This window comes from Budorcas taxicolor, chromosome 5, assembly GCF_023091745.1.
Source record: "Budorcas taxicolor isolate Tak-1 chromosome 5, Takin1.1, whole genome shotgun sequence".
NCBI classification, from domain to species: Eukaryota; Metazoa; Chordata; class Mammalia; order Artiodactyla; family Bovidae; genus Budorcas; species Budorcas taxicolor.
Window position 1 is genome coordinate 93,578,481 of NC_068914.1, and position 25,983 is coordinate 93,604,463.

The 25,983-nt window shown below is 43.0% G+C and overlaps 1 protein-coding gene across 1 annotated transcript in view; it reads left to right on the plus strand.

Moving 5' to 3' along the window:
* Window positions 1-25,539, plus strand: part of GNS (glucosamine (N-acetyl)-6-sulfatase) — a 48,323-nt gene extending 22,784 nt beyond the window's left edge. The window contains exons 9-14 of the mRNA XM_052639739.1: window positions 1,213-1,316; window positions 9,390-9,491; window positions 15,589-15,696; window positions 16,677-16,787; window positions 18,412-18,572; window positions 22,963-25,539. Of these exons, the coding sequence (XP_052495699.1) occupies window positions 1,213-1,316; window positions 9,390-9,491; window positions 15,589-15,696; window positions 16,677-16,787; window positions 18,412-18,572; window positions 22,963-23,041 (665 nt within the window). The 3' untranslated portion in view covers window positions 23,042-25,539. The remainder of the gene's footprint in view (window positions 1-1,212; window positions 1,317-9,389; window positions 9,492-15,588; window positions 15,697-16,676; window positions 16,788-18,411; window positions 18,573-22,962) is intronic.
* The last annotated feature ends 444 nt before the right edge of the window (window positions 25,540-25,983 follow it).

Consider the following 25,983-nt stretch of genomic DNA (forward strand, 5'->3'; position numbering starts at 1 on the left):
TCAGTGTTTTCTTCTTCTCTACTCTTTAAATTTCCTAAACTTGAAGGTAATTAATCTGATATTTGCACAGGAGCAGATTGATTAGGCATTTCATGTGTTATTATATTTTTCAAGTCGAAGTAAAGACTAGTAAATTAACCTTCGTTGTCTAGCTTTAATTTTCAGTTACACAGGGCCAGTCTTTTGAATTCCTCATTCCTTCTGCATGTTTCTTTTTTAGCTAGAAGTTTCTGAAGGCACTCCAGACATGGTGATTCCATACGTCAACACTTGATTGTGCATCTGATTAGTTGATTACGTATCAGAACCTACATAAAATCCACACGCTACCTTTACTTTTTATGTGTCGTAAGGCTGTCTTTTGCCACTGATTTATCGGAGAAACTGGTCTTTTGTCCTTTAGAGTATCACATTCTAGATATGGTTAATTGCATATGTGATAACTTGTTTATCTATACTCAGCATTTTCTATAGATTGATAGTTAGATCGAGAGTCTTAATAGAAATGCGTGTTTTTCAACAAGAATGCTTTCTTATTGATGCTGCTGTGTACTTCTTACTGCTTCACATCATGAAGCCTGGGTGTATGGTTGCTTCACTTTAGAGATGCTGTTTCTGATTGATGGCTCATGCGGTACCAACCTGAGCTCCTCCTGTGAACCTCTTGTGGCTGAAACTTCCATTGATGATTGTGCGTAAATCAGTTCCCTCAGAAACTGCAAAATACGACTTCATAACTCTGTCCTTCCTTTTGAACTTAACTAGCTGGAATTCCTCAGGAAATTTGCCTCATCAACTGTTTGGTTATCTTGAGGTACAGTTTATTCAAGAAAGGCTGGATAAATGGTTTTGTTCCTTTATTTAACAGCATTTAGACTAACTTCATTCAGTTGTGATCAGGTGGAGTATCATACATAAATAATGTATATTTGTGCTTCAGTACTTCCTAGTCATTCCTTTTGTTGTATTTGCCTATTTAAAGCCAGGGAGTTCCTCTGGACATTTATTTAAAGAAGATGAGCTCATTGTTTCCTGCCTTGTAATAATTAGGGCCCCTGGGGGATTTAAGCTCTTCACTATAACACCATAATTAGTAAAAAAAAAAAAAAAAAAAAAAACTTTTTTATTTTTACTATTGATTGAATGCATGCATGCATGAGAGACATTTCTATCTTGGCTCCATCTTTACCCTATGCATTTTTTTTTTTCCAGGACAGTTTTCTTTGCCAATAGACAAAAGACAGCTGTATGAATTTGATATCAAAGTTCCACTATTGGTTCGAGGGCCTGGGATCAAACCAAATCAGACAAGCAAGGTAGGTTCCTGATACAGTGATGCTGTATACAGGTAGAATTTGCCTGAGAAAAGAAAGCTTTTCCTCCCAAGAGGAGACCTATTCTGTTTCTCCTCCTTTGAGGATAAAGGCTGATTGGCTTAAGATTTTACAAGTGTATTTGTAAGCTTTGCAAACAGTGATTCTTATTTCTTTCTTTTTAATTGAAGTATACTTGATGTACCATATTCTGTAAGTTCAGGTATACAGTATAATGATTCACAGTTTTTAAAGACCATGCTCCATTGAGTTATTTGTAAATATTGGCTGTATATCCTGTTCAGTTCAGTTCAGTCGCTCAGTTGCATCGGACTCTTTGCGACCCCATGAATCACAGCATGCCAGGCCTCCCTGTCCATCACCAACTCCCAGAGTTCACTCAGACTCATGTCCATTGAGTCACTGATGCCATCCAGCCATCTCATCCTCTGTCGTCCCCTTCTCCTCCTGCCCCCAAACCCTCCCAGCATCAAAGTCTTTTCCAGTGAGTCAGCTCTTTGCATGAGGTAGCCAAAGTACTGGAGTTTCAGCTTTAGCATCATTCCTTCCAAAGAAATCCCAGGGCTGATCTCCTTCATAATGGATGGGTTGGATCTCCTTGCAGGCCAAGGGACTCTCAAGAGTCTTCTCCAACACCACAGTTCAAAAGCATCAGTTCTTTGACACTCAGCTTTCTTCACAGTCCAACTCTCACATCCATACATGAGCACTGGAAAAACCATAGCCTTGACTAGATGGACCTTTGTTGGCAAAGTAATGTCTCTGCTTTTGAATATGCTATCTAGGTTGGTCATAACTTTTCTTCCAAGGAGTAAGCGTCTTTTAATTTCATGGCTGCAGTCACCATCTGCAGTGATTTTGGAGCCCCCCAAAATAAAGTCTGACACTGTTTCCACTGTTTCCCCATCTATTTCCCATGAAGTGATGGGACCAGATGCGATGATCTTCGTTTTCTGAATGTTGAGCTTTAAGCCAACTTTTTCACTCTCCACTTTCACTTTCATCAAGAGGCTTTTCAGTATATCCTGTGTCGTACTGTATATCCATGTAGCTTATTTTACAACTAATACTTTGAACCTTTTAACCTTCCATTCCTGTATTTCTCCTCCCCATCCCATCTCCCCTTTGGTAACCACTAGTTTGTTCTCTGTGTCTGTATCTGTTCTCCATATCCATCTTTTGTTATATCTGGTAGTTTGTTGTATTTGCTGCTACTACTGCTAAGTCACTTCAGTCGTGTCTGACTCTGTGCAACCCCTTAGACGGCAGCCCACCAGGCTCCCCCGTCCCTGGGATTCTCCAGGCAAGAACACTGGAGTGGGTTGCCATTTCCTTCTCCAATGCATGAAAGTGAAAAGTGAAAGTGAAGTCTCTCAGTCGTGTCCAACTCTTAGCGACCCCATGGACTGTAGCCTACCAGGCTCCTCCATCCGTGGGATTTTCCAGGCAAGAGTACTGGAGTGGGGTGCCATTGCCTTCTCCGGTTGTATTTGCTAGATTTCACAAATAAGTGATAACTTACAGTATTTGTCTTTCACTATCTGACATATAATAACGGTAAACTGCTGGCCACCCACTCTTCGCTGTATTTTCCCCTTGTATACGTATCACATCAGCATGAATAGCTTTCGCTTGTCTCATAGTGACTGCACTTCCCCAGGGTGCTCTTTAAAACTACCTCCTGAAAGTGAAAGGCTCAACATCCAGAAAGTTTTGGATTGAATCACTTGGACTGGACTAGAAACCCTGTCTCTGCTTTTTTTTCCCTCTAGTGCGTAGTGACTCTTGAGAGGCAGCCCAGGCTGGAGCCCACAGCCCTGTAGAGCCAGGCTCTTCAGGCTTCTTGTGTGTGCGCATCCCCTGGGGGCCTTGTTGACATGCAGATTCTGATTCTCCATTCCAGCCTGCTCCCAGGTATTCCTGGCTGCTGTCCGCCTGGCCTCAGCTCCCTCTGCATATAAGGCTACAGAAAGCTTGTCTTCTGAGAATTTAGTCCCTCTCTGTGGGACTCTTCCCTTACTAATGCCGTTCTGCTTTATTGATTCTCTTTCCTAAAACTATCATAAAGGATCACATTATTCTTTTGTTACCATTTCCATCTGGTTTTAATACTGAGGCAGATGATGGGCACCTTGATCCAAACTCTTTGGTCTAACCTTGAGAGAGAAGAATTGATAGGCTCTACCAGTTGTGTTTACCGTCTTCCTGGATAGCACAATTTCAGTCCCAGCTCTGTGAGAGAGACAAACAAAAAACAAGAAAATGGATCATTTAGGCTAAAATTGGAAGATAGGCCAGGATTTCTAGGTATTCTGGGTACTTGAATTTAATTTGAGGGTTTAATGTTTACTTTGTTTAAATGTCTGCCATTTACTTGTTTCCTTTCACAATGCTCTTGATTGGAATTCTGTTAAAATTGTCTCAGAAACTTAAAGTGGCCTTCGTAATTGCCTTCTGAATTTTCTTTTCCTCTCAAGACCCACATTTCTAAAGCCAGTCACTTTCCACTACAAATCCATTACCCTCTAAATGGACATCTCCTTTCAAGAGAGATGGGCAAGATTGGAAGACCATTCAACCATAAAAGCTTCTTCTGGGTGTTGGGAGTGTTTTGAGGAGGCGCATCTGTAGCCATGTGCGTGTCCCAGGAAGAGGGCTATTGGGACTACGTCTGTGCAAGGAGGGAGGCTGATGAGCACAGATGTCAGCCAGCTGCCCAGGGAACAGACTGTTCCTTTTTTCCTCAAGTTGACAGTGGCACTAAATGTTAAAATCAGAAACTTCACCTTCTGTAAGTCATTTAAGTGAAACCAGGTCCTACGAAGCCATTTCAACAATAATAACCTTTATTGAATACTTAGGATGCAACAGGTGCTGTTCCAAGTGTTACTGCCTGTATCAACTCACTTAACCTTCACAGCCTTTTGAGATATGAATACAGTTATCCCCATTTTATAGATGAGGAAACTGAGGTTCAGTGATTTGCCCAAGACGGTGTAGCTGAAGAACAGCAGAGCCCTGCATTTGAACTCTGGCAGTCTGGCTGATGTACGCTTAACCAGAATTCATACACTCAGCCATGACTGCGGTTCAGACAGGTATCTTCCTGTGCCAGTGCGCTACACGAGGAGCCTGGGAGTCACAGCAACAGCTGTCATTGGAAGGCTAATCCTTAACTCCCCGTGTCAGGAGGAGCCACATACTTGAGCTGCATTCATCAGCGAACGCCTCTGAGGCATTTAGGCAGAGCCTCAGGTCTCAGAAGGCTTCAGTCATGCAGAGATCTGTGGGAGGGCGTCCTCAGCAGCGGGACAGTGCCTGTAAAGGCGCAGGGAGGAGAATGAGCTCAGCTGGTCCAAGGGCAGAAGGCGGCAGTTGTGCTGAACCCCTTTCACTTCCTACCCCGACCAGACGTCTCTCTCACCCCCTTACCTCTGCGCAGCTGGCCGCTTCTGTCTGCGTGCCCACCTCATGCCCCTTTCACCCGGCTAAGTTAATGTCCTCTGGGGCTTTGGTTTAGGGCTCTCCTCTGGGACATCAAGGTAGATACCTACCCCACAGAGAGTGAGTGCCTTTCCTAGGTTCCCAGCTGGCCTCACACTTAACACACGTGACAAAGTTTGTCTTTTTGACTCCAGGAGTCCCTACTTGAGAGGTAGGGACCAACCTTAGACTACCCAGCCCTTAGTGGGAGTTTGGGATTAGCAGATGTAAGCAATTGCTTATGTAGTGAATAAACAAGGACCCACTGTTTAGCACAGGGACCTCTCCTCAATGTTCTGTAATAACCTAAATGGGAAAAGAATTTGAAAAAGAATAGATACACGTATTTGTATAACTGAATCACTTTGCTGTACCCCTGAAACTAACACAACATTGTTAACTATGCTCCGATATAAAACAAAACAATTTTTAAAGGTCCTCTTATGTAGTCTAGGGAACTACATTCAATATCCTGTGATAAACCATAATGGAAAAGAATATTTTTAAATAAATGTATCTCTGTATGTGTATAACTGAATCACTTTACAGCAGAAATTAACATGCTAAGTCAACTGTACTTCAATGAAAAAAAGAACACCTAGCCCTTAACGTACAATGGTGGACATCCAAGTTGTGTGAATGGATATTACCAAGGTTACACAGTAAGTGGCAGAACCAAGTCAGAAAGTTCGGTGTTCTCAAAAATCCATGGGTTTGGGGGAATTCCCTGGTGGTCCGGTGGTTAGTACTTGGTGCTTTCACTGTCAAGGGCCTGGGTTCCATCCCAGGTCAGGGCAGTAAGATCCCACAAGCCATGCAGTACAGCCAACAGAAGAAAAACACCATGGTTTACGACATTCTGTGCTGACAGTTGTGGTGTGAGAAGTATGAAATTTCCAGCTTCCATCTAACACAGTGTCAGCGATGGTGGCTGATTCATCCTCTGCTGGCAGCGCAGTTGTCTCAGTGCAGGTTCTGTGTGAGGGTCACAGGGTGGTGAGCTGAGCCGGCAACAGCCTGGTGGCCAGAACAGGGCACATTTGAGCAGTGGGTTTAGCTTTGCGTTGGCTGTTGAGGAGAGCAGGGGCAGGTGGTATGGGCAGATGCCAAGCACTGGCTGTTGAGGTCTTCTTCTCTGGCTAGACATTAACCTAGCTTTAGATTTGGTGGTGGAAGTTTTTCAAAAGGGCTTTAAGAAAGGAAAATGTTGGTGGGAAAATGGAAATGACATAGCATGATTCAGGGGAACCGAACTGAACAGGGAGTCAGGAAGACCGCTTACTGGCTTTAAGACTTTGGTTACACTAAGCCTTGGTTTCCCCATGTGAAACTGGAAAGATGCTAAGTGTGAATTCTCTAGTGTTACTAGGTCTCATCCCAGCTTACTCCTTATTAGGGAAGTGGGGGATGAGGAGCAGATCGAGGTGAAGCAGCCCAAGATGTGTAGAGTTCTCCGCTTTCAGTGCTGCTCACTAGGTGGATTTGGGGTGCTATCTGGTGTGCTTCCAGTCTTCTTCTGAAAGCCTTATATGAACTCTTTTAACATCAGGGCTTAAATGTCTGTTCGAAGTCTTTCTGGGAGCCCTTATTCTTTTAGGTAGTTTCTAGACCTAAAAAATAAGCAGGTTCAAGACAAGATATTCCTCTAGCTCATGCCTCATGCCTCAGTTTTTTAGGGCCTTTTATTTGATCAAAATGTCTATATACTTAAATCCTAGGATCATTCCCAAATAAATTGTTAGGCTGTGATTTATGGACTGATCTACTTGGTCTTGTCAGAGCCTTTTCTGTTCCAATGCATAAATGAATCTTTAGGTTTACACTCAGTGATAAAAGCACTACCATTTTAGAAACTTGAAATGCTGATATTTCTAGGCACCCTTATGGTGATGGGCTCACAGTATCCATTGTAATTCCTGGCTGTATAAAAACCAGAGAGAGGTATAATTCTCTCAAATTCTTCAATTACACTTGGTATCTACCAGAAGTCGCCCATCTCCTAACATTGTATGCTAATTTTGAGACTCTGCTTCTTAGTCAAACAAAACTCCATCATTTTTAGGGAAGATATGATTATGTAGACACTTGGAAAGAAAGCGTCCTGGGGATGTGTTTATGGTACTTGTGCTGAATCTTAGCGACTTGGTTTGTTCTGGATCTTGCAGACCTCCCCGCCCCAGCCCCCATCTCCCCATCCCCGCCCCCCACCACACACACACACAGCAGACTGCCACTAGAGGGCATTCCCACCCCTAGCTGATGGCTGGAGAGGCTGTTTTTACTGAGCTGGGCAGTCACTGTTTTATATGTCTGTCCGTTTTATTATTTTGGTGCCTTGGACATGTTAATAATACCTGTGGGACTGGCTTCGTTCATGTTCCGGACATCATTGAAAATATGCCAGGCAGTCACATTTTGAAGCCTTGTTGCATTTATCTCATTCTGGAGGCGGCATCTCTGCTTGTCTGTCCTTTCCTGCCATGGTCTCTCTCACATTCATGCTCACTCTTGTTGACTGTCTCCTAAGCTGCTCAGTCGACCGGGGGAACTTGGAACCAGGTCTTGTGTAATCCCCAGAGACATGGTTTTTGTGTTTTTTATCCTCACTAACATGGATTGCTTTTCCTGAGTTGCCTGCTGCTGAAGGTTAATTTCCAACAGCTGCAGAGTTATACTAATGATTCAGAGCCAGGATATGTAGATCACTGTGCCCTCCAGGAATCATCAGTCCTTCTCCAGGAGCCAGGAAACCTGGCTGCTACTCAGAAGATGTCTTCTTGCCTTTTGTGTCTGCACTCTTGGGTTTGCTTTTAAATGAAAAGTAGCAGGATTAGTTAGTTTGTTTTCTTTAATCCCCTCTTGGCTTCTCCTGAGACGATCTGAGTTTTCTCTACAGTTTTCTTGACTGGTATTTATTTCTAGTAAATAACAGCTTTTCCAGTTACAGGCTGCTGACTTTGCTTCAGTTACTTCTCTTTCATTTCCTCATCTGTAAAATGGGGGAAATACTGCTTCCTAGGATGGTGCGTGCATGCTCAGTCCCTAAGTCGTGTCTGATCCTTTGCGACCCCATGGACTGTAACCCGCCCGGCTCCTCTGTCCATGGGATTTCCCAGATAAGAATACTGGAGTGGGTTGCCGTTTCCTTCTGCAGGGGATCTTCCCCACCCAAGGGCTGAACCTGCATCCCCTGCATTGGCAGGGGGGTTCTTTACCGCCAAGCCACCAGGGAAGCTCCTAGAATCGTCGCGAGGCTTAAAGGAGGATATGCGTTAGGAACTGGCCCAGAGTAGGTGCTTAGTGAACATTAGTTCTTTCATTTCCCTGGAGTGTCTCATCATTCCAAGGCTTTTTCTAGCCTGTGACCATGTGACTTCTAGACCTATACCCTCTGCTATAAAAGTTCATGTTGTTGTTGAGGCAGAACATATATAGGATAGTCCAGACTGAGATGCAGAACACCAGATTTCAAATAATTGGTTCAAAATTTTTTATAAAGTAAAATCTCATCATTTTCTTTTGTACTGCTTATATGTTAAATAGTAATAGTTAAACATTTGAAATAAATTTTACCTTTTTTTTCTACTTTAGTGTGATTATTGAAAGTGAGAGTGTTAGTTGCTCAATCATGTCCGACTCTATGCTATCCCATGAACTGTAGCCCATCAGGCTCCTCTCGTCCGTGGTATTTCCCAGGCAAGAATACTGGAGTGGGTAGCCATTTCCTTCTCCAGGGGATCTTCCCAGCCCAGGGATAGAACCCAGGTCTCCTGCATCACAGGCAAATTCTTTACTGTCTGAGCCACTAGGGTGGTCACTAGACAATTTTAAGTTACACATATGACTCCTGTTCTGTCCTCTATTGGACTGTTCTGGTTGAGACCTGGTAGAGATATTGTGTACAGAAGGAAAATTATCCAGTAAATCAAGGAGATATGTCAAGGAATACATGCTACACAGTATCTTTAATTTCTAGGATTTTTTTTTTTAAACATCCAGGTTTTGTGCTCATTAAGGAAACTTACTGATGCATTGTTGAGATAAATTTTCTGCACTCTCCAAAGCCTACTGCAAATATTTTTAGCCATGTTGTCACTTTGAAAAAGTATTTAAAAGGTGGATGCCCTAATGGGTGACAAGCATTCAACCTTTGAGCCTTTCAAAAATGTCAGGAGTCAATTTGAAGTCAAGTAGTGAACTAGTGAGAATAATCAAGTTGGAAAACACTTGTGTACAGTAGCCTGACATATTTCTTGTCATTCATAACAGACTCAAGGCAATCCTAAAGGAATCTTGAAAAATGTTTTGGTTGATAACTGTGTGTGTAAAATAAACATAACTTCCCAGGGGCCTGTATTATAAACTTTATAAGGCTGTATGTTTTATATCTTAAATTGTCATAGTTATATTTGAATATATGTGATAGGAAGTATGGGTTGTGCAAAAGATAATAGAAAGTGCTGCTTGTTTCATGGATGGGTTTGGGGAAAGAGAACTCTAGTGTAGATAGAAGAGGAAAGTGAGACCAGCTGTGTTCCGAGTCAATTTATCGTTTCTTTCTCTCTCTCTCAGATGCTCGTTGCTAACATTGACTTGGGCCCTACTATTTTGGACATTGCGGGCTATAGCCTGAATAAGACCCAGATGGATGGGATGTCTTTTTTGCCCATTTTGGTGAGTATAAAGCCCTCAATCAGCCCTGAGCCAAGACTTGAAGTAAATTCCAGGTTGTATAAGTAGAGTTAAATTTTAAATCTTCAGGGGAGACCCTTTAAATCTTAAAACTATTAAATTTGGGAAGCAGAGAATACAGTTTTTCTCATATCTGTAATGAGAAGGAGCTTTCTTTAAAAAAGATTAGACACAGAAAAACAGAGTTCTGTATCCTTCCTTTTCTCCTTCTTCCCCCAAAAGCCCCATCATACACAAAGACAGGTAACAAATTGAGATAATATTTGCAGCATATTTGAAAAAGGGTAGCTAATCCTAATAGATGCGTTCTTAAAAGCAAAAATTAATATCCCAGTATAAAAATGGGCAAAAGAAGTAACTAATCAATTCTCAGAGGAATTAAAAATGACCAGAGTCAGTGCAAAAAGATTGCTTCAATGCTGATCAAAGAAAGGCTTAACTGAAGGAGGCCCCTATTGCCTGTAGAACTGGCAAAGACGAAAAAGATTAATGCCCGGTAATTACAGAAGTCTGAGAAAAATTAAAACTACTCAGACTCTGTTCACTGAAGTGTAATCAGTATAAGCTATCAGTAGGCTAATTTAATAAGACCCATCACTTCAAAATACACATGTCAAGCAGATGCATCTGGGAATTTACTCTTAAGAGAACAAAATTCGTTCAAGAATTATTTGAGTCCCTACTGTGTCTAGCACTGCACAATGCTAACTATAAAGAACTGCATGTAATATTCACCTGGAACCATCACAGCATTGTTAATCAGCTGTACCCCAATACAAAATAAAAAGTTTAATTTAAAAAAAGCCTACATACAGTATTAATAGAAAATTAAAAACCTGAATATACAGTAGGGAATTGGTCACATTGTGGTGAAATTAAACAAGACTATTAAAGCAACAGTAAATGCTGTGCATAAGTATACATTGATTTAGAAAGATGCCTGCCACATACTGCAGGGAGAAAAGGAGGTTTCAGACAGCATCTCTTTTTCATTAAAAATGTATGTGAATGTGTTTAGGCATAGAGAACTGTGACAGGTCAGTACTCTATATTATAGGCAACTCTTACTGATTTGTATGAATCTGTCACAGTTATTAGGTGATGTGTGACTCATCCAAGAGAATACATGTCACTCATGTAAGTTATAAGACACAAGAAATACCCATGAACCCATCATCCCATTTAAGAACCGAAATACTCCCCATACTGATGGGTCTTCCTATGCACTCCTCCCCATCCCACCCCTTACCTGCCCTTACCAGTTATCACTTTTCTGAATTTTACGGTTGTTACTCTCTGGCTTTTATTTTTTTAGTAGTTATCATGCACGTAGCCATAAACAACATACCTGTCTTGGGGGGAAAATACCTATCTTTTTTTGCACTCTAAAGATGACATTCTACTAGCTGTAATCAAGACTTTTTTTTCAATTCAGCATTGTTTGCAAATTGATCCATATTGTTCACTGGTACCTAATATTCCATCATAAGAAGGAATGCTTCACCACTTCATTATATAACTACTCAATTTCATAATCACTATAAATTAATTACATATTTCTTTATCAGTGTACATTTGTGGTGTTGTAGTTTTGCTCTAGGCACAGTGCTGCCATGGCATTCTCATACATGTTTCCCAGTGAGCATGTGTGCACACACCAAGGTCACGGGAACCTCACATCTTCATTCCTACAAATATCACCAAGTTATTGTCCAAAATCATCATCAGTTTATATTCCACCAGTTCAGTTCAGTTCAGTTGCTCAGTCGTGTCCGACTCTTTGTGAGAATTCCCTTTGCTCTATATGAAACTATCATACTACTTCATTTTTTGCCTATCTAAGGGGTGAAAAAACAACAAAATTATAGTTGGTTCTATGGTATATTTCTTTATTAATGAGATGAATCACTTTTTTCACAGCTTAATTCCCCTACTATACAATTCACCAGACAGTTCACTCGGTTTTGATATAGTCAGAGTTGTACAACTTCAGTATAATCTAACTTTACAACATTTTCATCACCCCCCAAAAGAAACCCCCCAGATACACTAGCAGTCGCTCCAGCCTCCCTCTCAGCACCAGACAGGCACTGCTTTCTGTCGCTGTAGATCCGTCTGCTGGGGCCATTTTCTGTAAATGGAATCGTACAGCATGTGCTCTCTCGTGATTGGCTGAAAACTCTGTATGTGGAATCGTACAGCATGTGCTCTCTCGTGATTGGCTGAAAACTCTGTACGTGGAATCATACAGCATGTGCTCTCTCGTGATTGGCTGAAAACACTGAGCCTGTCTTCAGGGGTCATCCCCATTGTAACACATGTTACTCCTTCATTCCTTCTTGTTACTAAAGAGTGGTGTTCCATGTATTTATCCAGCCACGTGTTTATCCAGCCATCAGCTGGTAGACATTTGCATTGTTTCCCGTTTGACTCTATGAGTAACACTGCCGTCAACATTTGTATATAGATTTTTGGGTGAGCCAGTGTTTTCCATTCTCTTGAGTGTACCCTTAGTAGAATTGCTAGGCCATGTGGTGATTTTTCTGTTTAACCTCTTGAGGAGCTGCCAGACTGTTTCTAAAGTGATGGCACTGTTCTCTGTATTTCCACCACCAGTGTGAAAGGATTCAGTTTCTCTACATCCTTGCCAGCAGTTGCTGTTATCTTTTTACTGTGTCTTAGTGGGTATGAGTGGGACTCATTGTGGTTCTGATTTGCGTTTTCCTAATGATTAATCATGTTGATTTGTTGTCATGTGTCAAACATACCTTGTCATGTGTTTGTTGGACATTTGTATATCTTCTTGGGAGAGATGTCTATTCAGATCCTTTGCTTGTTTTTTCAGTTGGGTGTTTGATCAGTGAATCATCTTTCATGTATGTCTTTTGTGTTTCTTCCCTTGTGAAATTCTTTTTGCCCATGATATTCCCCCTGTTTGTGACTTGTCTTTTCCCTGCATTAAGGTATGACAGTGCAGGAGTTGAGTGTGTGAAGCACCTCATTTTATGAGATGATTTAGTGTCCTTTGTGTCTTGTTTATAGAAATACTTTTGAACCTTGAGGTCAGAAAATAGTTCTCCCAAATTTTCTTCTGGAAGTTCTGTAGTTCTGCTTCTTAGCTTTGAGTCTTTGATGTATCTGGAATTGATTTTCTTGCATGGTAGGAGTCAGGAATTCAGTTTCATTTCTTTTTCTATAAATACTCAATTGTCTTTTCTGTTCCACAGATCTGTCTATCCCTCAACCAGTGTGTTGTTATAAAGCTGTATAATTAAACCTTGCGTGGGCACACTTCTCTCTTAGGGTTACTAGGGGTCTCTTAAGAGTTGTTCTTAAGGGTATCTTAAAAGACAGTTATCTTTCTTCCATCTTCCATGTAAACTTTATAAAAACAGCTCTTCAGATTGCTTTTTGGGCTTCAGCTGGAATTGCAATAAATCTATAGGATCAGATAGAGGGAAATTTTTCTCTTCACTCTTCCTAGACAAATCTTAGACTGTTAATCTTATTTCTAGTTAGGAAAAAAAAAAAAAAAACTACACTATAGGGATAAAATCATTATGCTGTGTATAGCTGATTTCTCTGCAGTTTTGTAAATGCCACCCAGGACCTGGCTATCTTCCTTGTTCTTTTGAAGGTTAGTCCTGTGGAAACCTCTGGCATATGAGGGCTCTCGTACCTCTGGCTCTGCCTTAATATGGTAGCTACTAGCTGCATGTGACTGTTTAACTAGAATAAAGTGAGAAATTCAGTTCCTCAGTGGCAGTAGCCACATATCAATTGCTGCAAACACCTTGTATCAGGCAACAGTCACAGAATGTTTCAGTCAGAAAGTTCTGCTGGACAGGGCTGCTGTAGACGAGGGCGTGGCAAACCCCTGCGGGCCAAGTCAGCCCACCCTGGGGGTTTTGTAAATGAAACTGGATCAGGACACACCTGTGCTCACCCGTGTCATCTGTGTGTGCTGCTCGGCCTACTTTCCTGCTGCAACAGCAGAATGGAGAAGTGGAAACAGAGACTGTGTAGCCACAGCCTCTAAATACTGTCTAGCCTTTGACAGAAAACACTGAATGACCCCTTCATTGGTTTCAAACTTGGTGGCACATTCGTATCTCCTGGGAAAGAAAAATACTGACTCCTGGGTCCCAGCCCCAGCAAGCCTGATTAATTGTAGATGTGACGTGGCCCCACAGTGGTTTTAATATGCAGCCAAGTTGGAGAGCTCTGCTCTCGACCTCCAGGCACTCTTCTCCTCCCTGTATACTTTTACATTTAAGTGTGGGGTTTTGAGGTCCACTCAAGGCCGACAGATAAGCTCTTCCCCTGACCCCCAGCTTCCAGGGCTCAGGATTGGCAGAATGGGTTCTTACAGGGGAGTTGGTGACTGCTGAAGTCTCCTGTAGCTTAGGATTTCTGTGACCTTCATCTGCACAAGATGGTGTGGGTTTCTTCGTAGAACAGTGACTGAGGACATCAGTTCCTCTCTGACTTTCCTTTCCAAGCAGCTGTGACCCCCTACAGCCTTGAGCAGACCACACACTCGCCCCTGCTGTGGTCACCAGGCTAGATAGGTCCACTTAAGTCCTCAGGGTAGTGGTTCTCACACTAGCACCCATCAGCAGTGCCTGAGGGGCTGGTTCAAGTGCAGACTGCTCCCCACCCCCACTGGGAATAAAGAATTTGAGTTTGTAACCAGTTCCAGCTGCTGGGGACACATTTTGAGCACCACTCTTATGGAGCAGTGCTTCTCGAATTTTCCTGTACATATGAGTCAGCTGAGGATCTTATTAAAAATGTAGACAGGCTCTTTAAGACCAAAGTAGGGCATGAGATGGTGCATTTCTAACCAGCCCCCAGGTGTTGCTGATAGACCACAAACCAGACTTCGACTACTATGACTATAGACCATTTTAAGAGCTCCCTCTCCCTACACACACACCCCTTGGCAGTTACAGTGCCAAGTCCTAACCGCTGATCACCAGGGAATTCCCTTATGAGCCCCTTCTAGCCTGGCCCAGGTCAGATTCTGCTGCTGGGCTGCATTTCTAAAGCACAGCCTTGACTGTGTCACTTTCTTGTTCAAAACCCCCAGAGCCTCTCGTCACCTGCCATTCTATGTAGTACAAGTGGGCAGCCTGCTGTCAGGACCTTTTTCTGTTCGGTACCAGCCTGCCTGTCCACCGGCCTTGGCACTGCTTCCTTGTCTGAAAGCTGGGTATCAGGAACCCATATACCAGGTGTCCTGCTCCCATCCTGGCTTACACTGTCCTTTTGATCCCAAACTCCCTCTCCCTTTCACCATTTGTGTGTCTGTCTTAAACGTTCCCATTTCAAACGATTCTGCTCTTTTCCTTCTGCTCCACTGATGTGCAGCAAGAATGAAATGAGTTTATATATGTATGGTATCTTCATTCTGACCATCAAGAGGTACTACAGCCCTGTTACAGTCCTTAGCTCACCAGCCATATTTAATTTCTCAGCATGAGCTTAGACGAATTCTTAGGGAGTTTATAGACAGTATTGTTTACTCTGATCTGAACTTTCAGCACCTTGCCATACAACTTTGATTCTTGCCTCACGACTTTGTTGGTTTCCATTCCTGACCTGCTTCACAGGAGTAGTCCTGAGAAATAACTATGTGCAAAGCATTTGACATCACTTGTGAGAATCTTAGGGGCTTCCCAGATGGCTCAGTGCTAAAGAATCCACCTGCCAATGCAAGGAGACACAGGAGACATGGGTTCAGTCTCTGGGTTGGGAAGATTCCCCTGGAGGAGGAAATTGCAACTCACTCCAGTATTCTTGCCTGGAGAATCCCATGGACAGAGGAGCCTGGTGGGCTACAGTCCATGGCGTCACAAAGAGTCAGACATGATTGAGCAACAGAGCATGTGAGGACTCTACAACTGGATGTGATACTCGGCAGCCTTCAAATGCCTCCATTTTAGTCATTCCCTTCAGTTACTGGACAGTCAGTTCATTTTGACTCCCAGGACCCCTTGAGTGGCAGAATGAATAACATTGTGATTTTATCCTACTCTGGATGCCTCACTGAAACCACTTTCGCTCTTCTTTCTAGAAAGGGGCCAGTAATCTCACTTGGCGATCAGACGTCCTGGTGGAATATCAAGGAGAAGGCCGCAACGTCACCGACCCCACGTGTCCTTCCCTGAGTCCTGGAGTGTCTGTGAGTGTGGCCCAAGTTGTCTTAGACGCCTTCTCACGGACGGCACAGCCGGCACGGGTTTAGACGTGCCCAGTGCTGAAACTCAGTTAATCTGAGTCGTCTTCCTGTCACTTTGACTCTGGGAGGTTAGGAGGTAAACAAAGGTAAAAGTAATCCTGAAAATGATTATCTGCCGACGTACTGTCAAGAACGGGCACTTTGAATTCTTCCAGTTTTTATAACAAGTTCACGCATCTGCCCTCCTTCTTACTTTATCAGGACCCCTTCCTTTTTTCTACCCATGCCAACTGTGGTACCACTTTTCATTAGGGATGTGATCAGTGGCATCCAACAGAGAGACAGGGTTTCCACCTATAACCGGGCCAGCATGAGCATCTTGATTTGGTGGCAGCCAGACTGGTCATGGAGGGAACATGAGCGACATCAGCCACTCTTTATAGAGAATGGGTAATAGAGTCAACTCCAAATGGAAGCCTGACACTGACATGTTAAAAGATAGTAAGAACCCAACCAAAAGATGGTATGGAACACTTGATGGAATCAAAGTCAAGTCCTATTTGGTGATAAGAGTGCTCATAAACAACTTACTGCAAATGATTCCACAAAATTTCAGACTTTCTCCAAGCCTTGAGGATGAAAGTACCTAAAATAACCTGCAGAGTGATTCACCTGCGTATTAATTTCTTCTCCTTACCAACCTGTTTGTTTACAGGGGCTCGTTAGAACTCATTCCTAGCAGATGAGCAGGCAGAGATGGCAGCAATCTACACACAGCAGCCACACCTCATGTTCCTTAATCGAGTCAGCCCTTAGTAGGAGCTGAGCCTCACGTCCGTTTTCAATTTACTTCTCTGTGGAAAGTTTCCTCATTTCTGTCCAGTTGTATGTCTGGCTCGAGCCGGCCTGGCTGCCGCTGTATGCAAGTAGCATTTGTCACTATTGAAGGTGCTTTTCAGCTAACTTTTTTAATGTCCCTACAGCAATGTTTCCCTGACTGTGTGTGTGAAGATGCATATAATAACACCTATGCCTGTGTGAGGACCATGTCAGAACTGTGGAACTTACAATATTGCGAGTTTGATGACCAGGAGGTAAGAGGGCCCACTGTCCCTCCACCCCTTGTGTCTATTGCCAGGGCTTTGTTAGCTGGACTTGGTGGCAGAAGAGAAATTCCAGGAATGTTCCTTGGGGAGATCGGGTTTATTTTTTCACTGAGGTATAATTGTAGCAGCAGCAGCAGCATAGTTCTTTACAATATTGCGTTAGTTTCTGCTGTACCATGAAGTGCATCAGCTGTGTGTGTATACATATATCACTGTCCTCTTGAACCTCCCTCCCCTTCCCTCATCCCACCCCTCTGGGTCATCACAGAGCACCAGGCTGAGCTCTCTGTGCTATACAGCAGCTTCCCACTAGCTATTTGTTTATACATGGTAGTATACGTATGTCAGTCACAATCTCCCAATTTTTATCTGTACTCACACTTACGTTTCCATTGGTTAAGGAAATAGAATTCCACAAGGCCAATACTTGACTTCTCTAACTGACCTTGCTGGGTGGGGCTTTCTCTACTTCCACCACCTTCCACACATACGCCCAAAATACTTCTTCAGAATGCTACATGCCTGGTCTGTTTGCTCCTCTGATAGTTTGGGGTGAGGGTGAGAACTTCTGTGGAGGTGAAAGGAGGCGGGGGCCTTTCCTAGAAAGCTTCCTGGCCACCAGCTGGCTCAGACCCTCCTGTCCCTAGCACGGCGTAGTCTAGTGCTGCTCACATGAATCAGCAGGTTAAAGGCAGCATCCTTGGAGGAAGGGGGCTTCTAGCCAGCCCGGATCAGTGTGGAGTATTTGGAGGATCACACGCACTCCAGTCCCTTGTTTCTGCTGTTCATCAGCGAGTGCACACCAACGCCATCTGGCAGCCTACATTTTGCCATATGGAGCCAGTACTCATCATGTTTCTCAGAAATTGACTCGCTCACTATTTACTTGTAGGTCATAAGCACTTCAGAGAACAAGCAAGAGAGCTTCCCTCAAACTCAGTCCCTTGCACTTGATAAGTGACAGTGTTAAGGGCAGCTACTTGAAGCCTTTATAAGCAGAATTTATCTACATCTTCTGAGCCTATCAATTAACTCCAATTTGGAGAACAAAGTACTGATGGAGGGGAAAATAGTGTTATTAGATGCATCTCATTTTAGAAATAATGTATCTTTCCTCAAGTGGTGTTATATATCTAAAATAGGAAAACTTAACATTTTTATAAGATGGGTTCCTTTCATATCTGTTCTCATTTGAATCTTCACAACTGGAAGGCAAAGATAAACTTCAGATATCAAGTCTCACTCGGTAACCTTATTACTTAGTCTAGTTTCTGAGCCTTTGCCATTTGACAGTCCTGCCTTCTGTTCTCTGCTTTAATTATAGAAGGTAGGCTCTTCCCTCCTGACTTTCCCTGAAGGCACAGGGGTGCTGGAGGCTCGTTTCCAGCACGTGGGCCATAGACTCAGAGTAATTCAACCTTCAGAACAGATGGTCCACTGTCTGCTCCGTACCCTAGGGCTCTTTGAGGATCTTGAGACCGGATGCCATTCTCCCAGGCCTTGGTTTTTAATCCACCTCCTCTCTTTCCATTTAGAAATAACTCACATGAGGCGTACTTCAGATGTAATAACCCTTGGTCTTCTCTTTCCTCCCTCTTTTCATTCCCTGTAGGTGTTCGTAGAAGTCTATAACCTGACTGCAGACCCACACCAACTCAATAACATTGCTAAAAGCATAGACCCAGAGCTTCTGGGAAAGATGAACTATCGGCTGATGATGTTACAGTCCTGCTCTGGACCAACCTGCCGCACTCCAGGGGTCTTTGACCCCGGGTAAGTTTCCCATCGTCCTCAATGACTGCCCAGTTGTCTTCAGCAGTCCTGCCGTTCCTGGAGGCAGAGGAAGCCCAGTGGGTCTTTTCTGCTCTGAGCTGAGCTGTTTCTCACTGTTCTGCTTTATACGGGGAATGCTGGGTCTCAGTGCAGCAGCCAGTTGTGCTGAGAAAATGGGCTGCTTGAAACTCTTGCTCTCCGCAGGCAGTGGGTGCTCTAGCTGGAGGCACAGCCCTGCTCCCCACCACACAGGGCTCTTGCTCCCCTTCCTGCCTGTGGTTCTTGTCATGTTACCACTTGATTGCTCTGGTGACACTTGGGGCTGCTTTAATGTAAGCTGACCAAGGGCTACCCTGGTCCTAGTGCTTCTCAGAGCCTTGCCTTCCTTTCATTTCTCAGAAGCCCCAATTATAGAAACTTGAATACTTGCCAGTAAATTTAATATATTAAATACACAAAATCAAAGTATGAACTCTCAGATGTCAGAATAAATAAGCCCACTACAATATATGAAGGTTGGAAAGACATTTAACTCACCTACTAAGTTACTTCTGTTCTGGCTACTCTCATGCCTCTTAAATAGTAACTTTGTACCAGGAACATGGTTCACAGCACCCTATGCCTTTGAGCTGCCTGTGGCAAGCCGCCTGTCATTTTTGGCTTGATTATAAAATTAAAAATCAAACTCTCTTTGGGAAAGAATTATTTCAGTTCGTAAACTCTGATTATAGGAAAGAGGAAAGAATGATATCCAAGGCTGATGAAAATTAGTAACTTAATTATTTAGCCACCTAACACGTGAAGTGATATCTTCAATCCAAGTTAGTAAGGAATGTATGTGACTAAAGAGACGGGGTTGTAGACTATTTGTTAAAGAAATGTAACACTTTGCTTTCAAGCACGGCATGCAGAGCCGAGACCTGGAAGCCAGTAAACTGAAACCAGGTGGTGGGGATCCCTGGCTGTCCAGTGGTTAGGACTGCGCAGTTTCACCGCTGAGGCCGTGGCTTCAGTCCCTGGTCAGGGAACTAAGATCCTTTTTTGTCTCATATAAGAGTCCTTATTTTTTTTAAGTCAGTTTTGTCTTATATGAGTATTGCTACTCCAGCTTTCCTTTGATTTCCATTTGCATGGAATACTTTTTTCCAGCCCCTCACTTTCAGTCTGTATGTGTTACTGGACAGAGTGTCCATAGTGACTATAGTCTGTGTGTGTCTGTAGTGACTGGACATGAAGTGGCTTCATGAAATGGCTTCACTAGACATGAAGTGGCTCTCTTGTAGTCAGCATATATATGGGTCGTTTTTGTATTTCTTTAGGTTGGAGCATTTAATCCATTCGTGTTTGAGCTAATTACTGATACATATGTATGTTCTTACTGCCATTTTTTGCTTCAGTCTTGTAGGTCTTTCCCCCACCCCTTTCCTTTTTTCTCTCCTCCTATGATTTGATGACTAACTTAAAAGCTTTAGATTTCACCATCAGAGCTGAATGAGAGCCTTTCTGAGTATTCTTGGTTTTAGGTTCTTCTTTTTCATCACTTTTAATTTATCATGCCACTAAACAACCTTATGAGGATTCTGCTGTATGTTATATGTTGTTTTTCCCTTGTTTTTTTTTAAAATACCTTCTCTTTAATTTTTGCCAATTTGATTAATGTGTATCTCAGTGTGTTCTTCCTTAAGTTTATCCTGCCTGGGACTCTGTGTTTCCTGGACTTGAGAGACTGTTTCCCATATGGAGGAATTTTTCAGCTATTATCTTTCCAGATATTTTCTCAGGCCCTTTCTCTCTCCTCCTTCAGGGACCCCTATAATGTTGGTACATTTAATGTTGTCCTAGAGGTCTCTTAGACTGTCCTCATTTCTTTTTATTCTTTTTTCTTTATTCTTTTCCAAGGCAGTGATTTCCATCATTCTGTCTTTCAGCTCACTTAACCATTCTTTGGCCTCATCTATTCTGTCACTGATTTCTCCTAGTGTATTTTTCATTTCAGGTTTTGTTCGTCTTTGTTTCTTCTTCACATCATCTCTTTTTTAAGCATTTCTGTACCTCCATTTTTCCCCCAAGATCTTGGATAATCTTTGCTATGGGAACTCTGCATCTGTTCTTTAGTAGGTCGCCCGTCTATCTCAGTCCGTTGTTGTTCTGGGAATTTATCGAGCTCCCTTGTATGAGACATATTCCTCTGCTGCTGCATCTGGTCTCCCCTTTCTGTTAGAAGAGTTAGTTGCAGTTTCTGTTCCACAGCCTGTAGGACTGTGGTTCTTCTTGCTTCTGCTATCTGCCCCTTGGTGAATGAGGCCAGTCTGAGAGGCTTTTGCAGGCTTCCTAGCGGGTGAGAAGACTGGTGTGGGCCCATTGGCGTGGAGTTGGGCCCACTGTCCAACTCCACCAGATCTTGTCCCTCTGGTGGGCAGAGCCATGTCATGGGTTGTGTTCAGCAAGGTGCTGTGGGCTCAGGATGACATTAGGTAGCCTGTCTGCTGGTGGGAGGGGTTGTATTCCCACCTTCTTGGTTGTCTGGCTTGAGGTATACCAGCCCTGGAGCCTGTAGGCTGTTGGGTGAGGCCAGGTCTTGTAAGAAGGTAGCCTCCAGGAGGGCTCATGTCAACTAGTACTGCTCGGAACTACCACCACCAGTGCCAGTGTCCCCATAGTGAGCCACAGCTGCCCACCTGCATCCACAGGACATCCTCCAACACCAGCAGGTAGGTCTGGCTCAGACTTTACGGAAACAGTGCTTTTCCCCTGGTCCTGGTGCACACTGTCCGCACCCTCCAAGAGTGGAGTTTCTCTTTCCTCCCCCAGTCTAAACTCACTGGCCTTCAAAGCCAAATGCTTCGGGAGCTCCTCCTCCCAATGCCAGACCACCTGGCTGGGGAGCCTGATGTAGTGCTCATAACTTTCACTCTGGTGGGAGAACCTCTGTGATAAAATATTTTACCAGTTTGTGGGTCACCCACCCATGGGTGTGGGGTTTGCTTTTGTCACAGTTGCACCCCTCCTGCTGTCTTGTTGTGGCTTCCTTTCTTTTTTGGTACTGGGGTGTAGCTAATTGACAATGTCGTGATAGTTTCAGGTGAACAGCAGAGGGACTTGCCCATATATATACGTGATTCTGTCTCAACCCCTCCTCCCATCCACACTGCCTTGTGGTGGCTTCTTTGTCTCTGGATGTAGGATATCTTTTTGATAAGTTCGGGGACTAGGGGGGTGTTGACAATGGTTGTTTAGCAGTTAGTTGTGATTTTTGTGTCTTCATGAGAAGATGTAAGTTCATATCTTTCTACCCAGCCTTCTTGTCTCCATCCTCAAAACAGCCGTTGATCTTGGACACATTATCTTGGTTGAACAAGCCTCAGCTTGCTTGTATGAGAGGCTTGTGTTGGGCGTTCACAAGATGAGTAGATCTCCACACCTGCCTGGCAGAATCTTAAGGTTTATATAGAGACTTTAATGGGGTTCAGCCACTTACATAAGCCAGATGGTCTCAATAACACCTTACTCTCTCATGCCTTCTTCCATGAAGCTGTTGTTTTTAACCATTACTAAGTGTCTTGTTTACATTCTGGAGGGTTAGGGCTAAGATTCTTGATGCTGGCTTTGCTGATGTTGGCTTAAGCTATTTAAAGTCCACGTGGCTTTTAAATTCCTTTGTTATTTAGTTGCTAAGTCGAGTCCAACTCTTCTGTGACCCCATGGACTAGAGGCTGCCAGGCTCCTGTGTCCATGGGATTTTGCAGCCAAGAAGACTGGAATGGGTTGCCATTTCCTTCTCCAGGAGATCTTCCTGACCCAGGGATCAAATCCACATCTTCTGCATCAGCAGGCAGAATTGATTTTATGTGCTAGATACTTCATGTGAATTGCCTTCCAATTTTATTGGTGGCCAGAGATGTCAGTGACTTTAGGTACCTATGTTCATAATAAGCTAGGCTCAAGCTCCTGTCTGAAGTGCATACCTTACCTCTTACCCACCACAGTCTGTGTGTCAAAACGTAAAAGAAGGACAGGGCTTTGAAAATGCTGCAGGGGCTTTCGCAAGAGCTGCACTCTTGCACCAGGCTGCTTTATAGTTTAGGGGTTCCTCCCTCCCCCAAAAAGCTTTAACCTTTCCTCCTAACACCTTTCAAGATTTGCCTTACTTCTGTTTTTCTTTTCTCCACTTTCACTCTATTATTTTGTGCTCGCTGACTTATGATGGAATTGCTCTTAATTACGAAGTACTCCTGCTTTGTACTAGACTTTCCCACTAGGTCTCTTCTGGTGATTTAGTTGCTGCTTTTGTTTTCCCTCCGGCCAGTCTTTCCAATTAATATTCTGAATGAAGTACTCAGTGGCTCACAACAGTTAATGCCACATTGTTTTTTGCTTTTTCTGTCCCCAGGTATAGGTTTGACCCTCGTCTCATGTTCAGCAATCATGACAGCGTCAGGACACGAAGATTCTCAAAACACCTTCTGTAGCACCTGTGCGGTTGGATCTCTGCTCACCTCTTTCTGATGAAGTGATTGGAGTAGGTGTCTGTAGCTAGTCTTCAAGACCACGCCTGGAAGGGTTTCTGGACTGGCTTTAAGTCCTGTTTGAAAAAGCAACCCAATCAGCTGACTTCCTTGTGCAATGTGTTAAACTGTGAACTCTGCCTGTGTGTCAGGAGTGGCTGTCCCTGGTCCCTTTATTTAGCTGATGACAATACTCCTGAGATCTTTGTTCTCACCAAACCCTTTTTGTCCTGCGGCCACAGTTTTTAATTAGTCCCCATGTGATCTGGACTTAAAAATCCATTCAGATAAATGGCACTGCTTTGCTGGGGGTGGGAAATGTTTTTGGTATCCAGCTTGACCTAAAATCAGAGGACCTGCATAGCATTCCAGATTAAGCACTTCACTATCAAAAATACCAATATCACATGGCTTGAAGAACCACCATCAGAGCTGAACCACCTGATTAAAGACAAAAACCATTGGTTTTAGATAGTAAAAATACACTTTTTATAATAACCATCACAATGTGATAAGGTCACAAATTCAAAACTTATCAACCAAGCTCTGTTCATTTTTGGGAATTCTGGGCTTGTGCTTCATTGAAATAGAACAATAGCAAGCTTTTGGTACAGGCTAATTCTAAGTAGTTACTGAAGGTGATAGACATCTACTTGCCAGTGACTGCTCACATAGTGAGCCAGTTAACACCAGGGCTGTTGAGGGAATTTCACCCCTCTAAGATCTGAAAGATAAAGTGGGTTAAGTATTTCAGCAGAGAAGGACTTCCAAGGGTTGGTGAAGGTTGTGTTTTCTGAGGGCCTCCTGTAGGTAGGGCTCTCGGGTTGATGAAAGGCCATAAATTAGGTATAGTAAGTGCCTGCCCAGCAAGGAGCCTGGGTTCCAGGCCCACAAGTGAAGTTGTGACACTCCCTCTGCATTTTGCTGACATTCTGTTATAAAAGATGTAAGAATTTTAGAGTTGATGTAAAGTACCAACTACTTAGCTTCTTCCCTTTCAGCTAACTTCCTGAGTTTTTGGAGTCTGGTGCAATTTGGGCCTTGTTTACTATTTCTCTGTCAAAATCAGATTTTTTTGACGTTTCGTCACTGTTTAGAACACCTATATTTCTGTCTCTTGGCTCAAAGACTAATCCCCATTATGTTGTCTTCACAAGAAGGCTAGTTGATGGTGGGGCAGCAGGTAAGAAGAGGAACTGTGGTTTATAATCTGTCCAACTCAGGCAGTTGTGATTTTAGCTTTATGTAAGGTCCTAGGTTGAGCTTTAAGCACTTTGTAACACATGGCCATAATAAGTAACTTTCTATCACAATCCCAGATTGCCATGTTGGGTTAATAGCCATTAGGTTTATTCCTTTACACAATCCCAGTAACTATGGTGGTATTTAGAGGTGAAATGGGCAAGAGAAATGAATACTTCTGTTTGAACTGTTTTAGAAAAAGAAATTCTAACAGTTTTGTAACTAAAAGCAAACTACAATGTTGAGTATGGGTATCAGCTTTATTCTATGATTCTTAACATTAATCAGTCAGTTTCCAGATTAATGAAAGCTGACCAGTTATTCCCGAATAAAAAGAAACTAGCTCTTACGAGGTCTTGTACTGTGATGTGGTATTGTTCAGCTTTATGATGCTGCTTCCTGAAAGCAGATGAGGTCGTGAGAGTAACTCAGATCAACTAGCTGCTCTTTCATGCAGCAGATTTGGGCTTGGGTTGGTAGGGGGACGGACTGAAGCCCTCTTTGTACCTCTCATTGTTAAATGGTCTAATTTTTTTCTCTTGGACTGGCTTCATTCTCTGGATCTATGCTAAAATCATCTTTCATAAAGAAGCCTCAGTTTATAGACTAACAGACCACAAAATGCACTGAAATTCTTCAGACTATGTATAAGGGCCTCACTGTAGGAGGCTTGCCTTTTTTCTCTCACTTTTACTGACTGGAGGTTTATTTTCCCTTTTAAGAAGACCAGGTGCCCTTCAGAATAGAGAACTGTAACTATTAGGAATGAACAGAGATCTTGGGGATGAATAAAGATTTTGCCTTATAAGACTTCCTATCACAAAGCTCTCCCGCAAATACAGTAACATTCCCTGCAACTTTGAATTTGACCAGCGGTGCTATTTCTAAATGTTTTAATTAACAACACTAGGGTAGTCTGCCAACTGTTCTTAAATTTAAGTGTCTAAGGATTAGTATTTGAACAGAAGAAGATAAATTGTCCCAGGATCCTTATTAAGAGACAGCAAAGGGGTGTTTAAACTGGTCCACCACCAGTGGAACTAGGTGGGCTTTCGTTTCACCACCACTTAGGTCCCACTGAATTTGTGAATTTCTGTGTTTGCCTCATCTGTTCCTGGAAGTTCTCCTGGCTCTGTGTCATCTCAGTCATTTGACTTAGAAAGTGCCCTTCGAAGGACCCTGTTCACTGCTGCACTTTTCAATGAATTAAAATTTATTTCTGTTGTAGTGGAAATGTGTCCTTTGTTGTAGTCGACAAGTAGTAGTTTTGATTCTCTTCGTTATTATATACTGTTTAATGTTTTAATGGCTCACCTAGTACTGGAGATGGGCTGTTTCCATGGGGTACTACAGTCCCTACCTGGAAAGCTCATGTATGTGTCCCTGATGAGTAGCATGCAGAAAATCTTCCTGATAATTCTTCATCATGCATTTACAGTTTGGAGGGGGGAAAAAAAAACTTAGCCAGCTTTAATTAGATAAACTCACCTCCAAAGGTGCTTTGCCTTGATATCTAGTCACGTGATCCATTGCCGTAAATGAGAAAAGAAGTCCTACTGGGGTTGACATGCCTTTTTTCTTAAAGGGATAGTATTTTAGGTTTGCAGGCCATGTCTGTATCGCAGATACATAATCCTGCTGTTTCAGTACAAAAGTAGCCATAG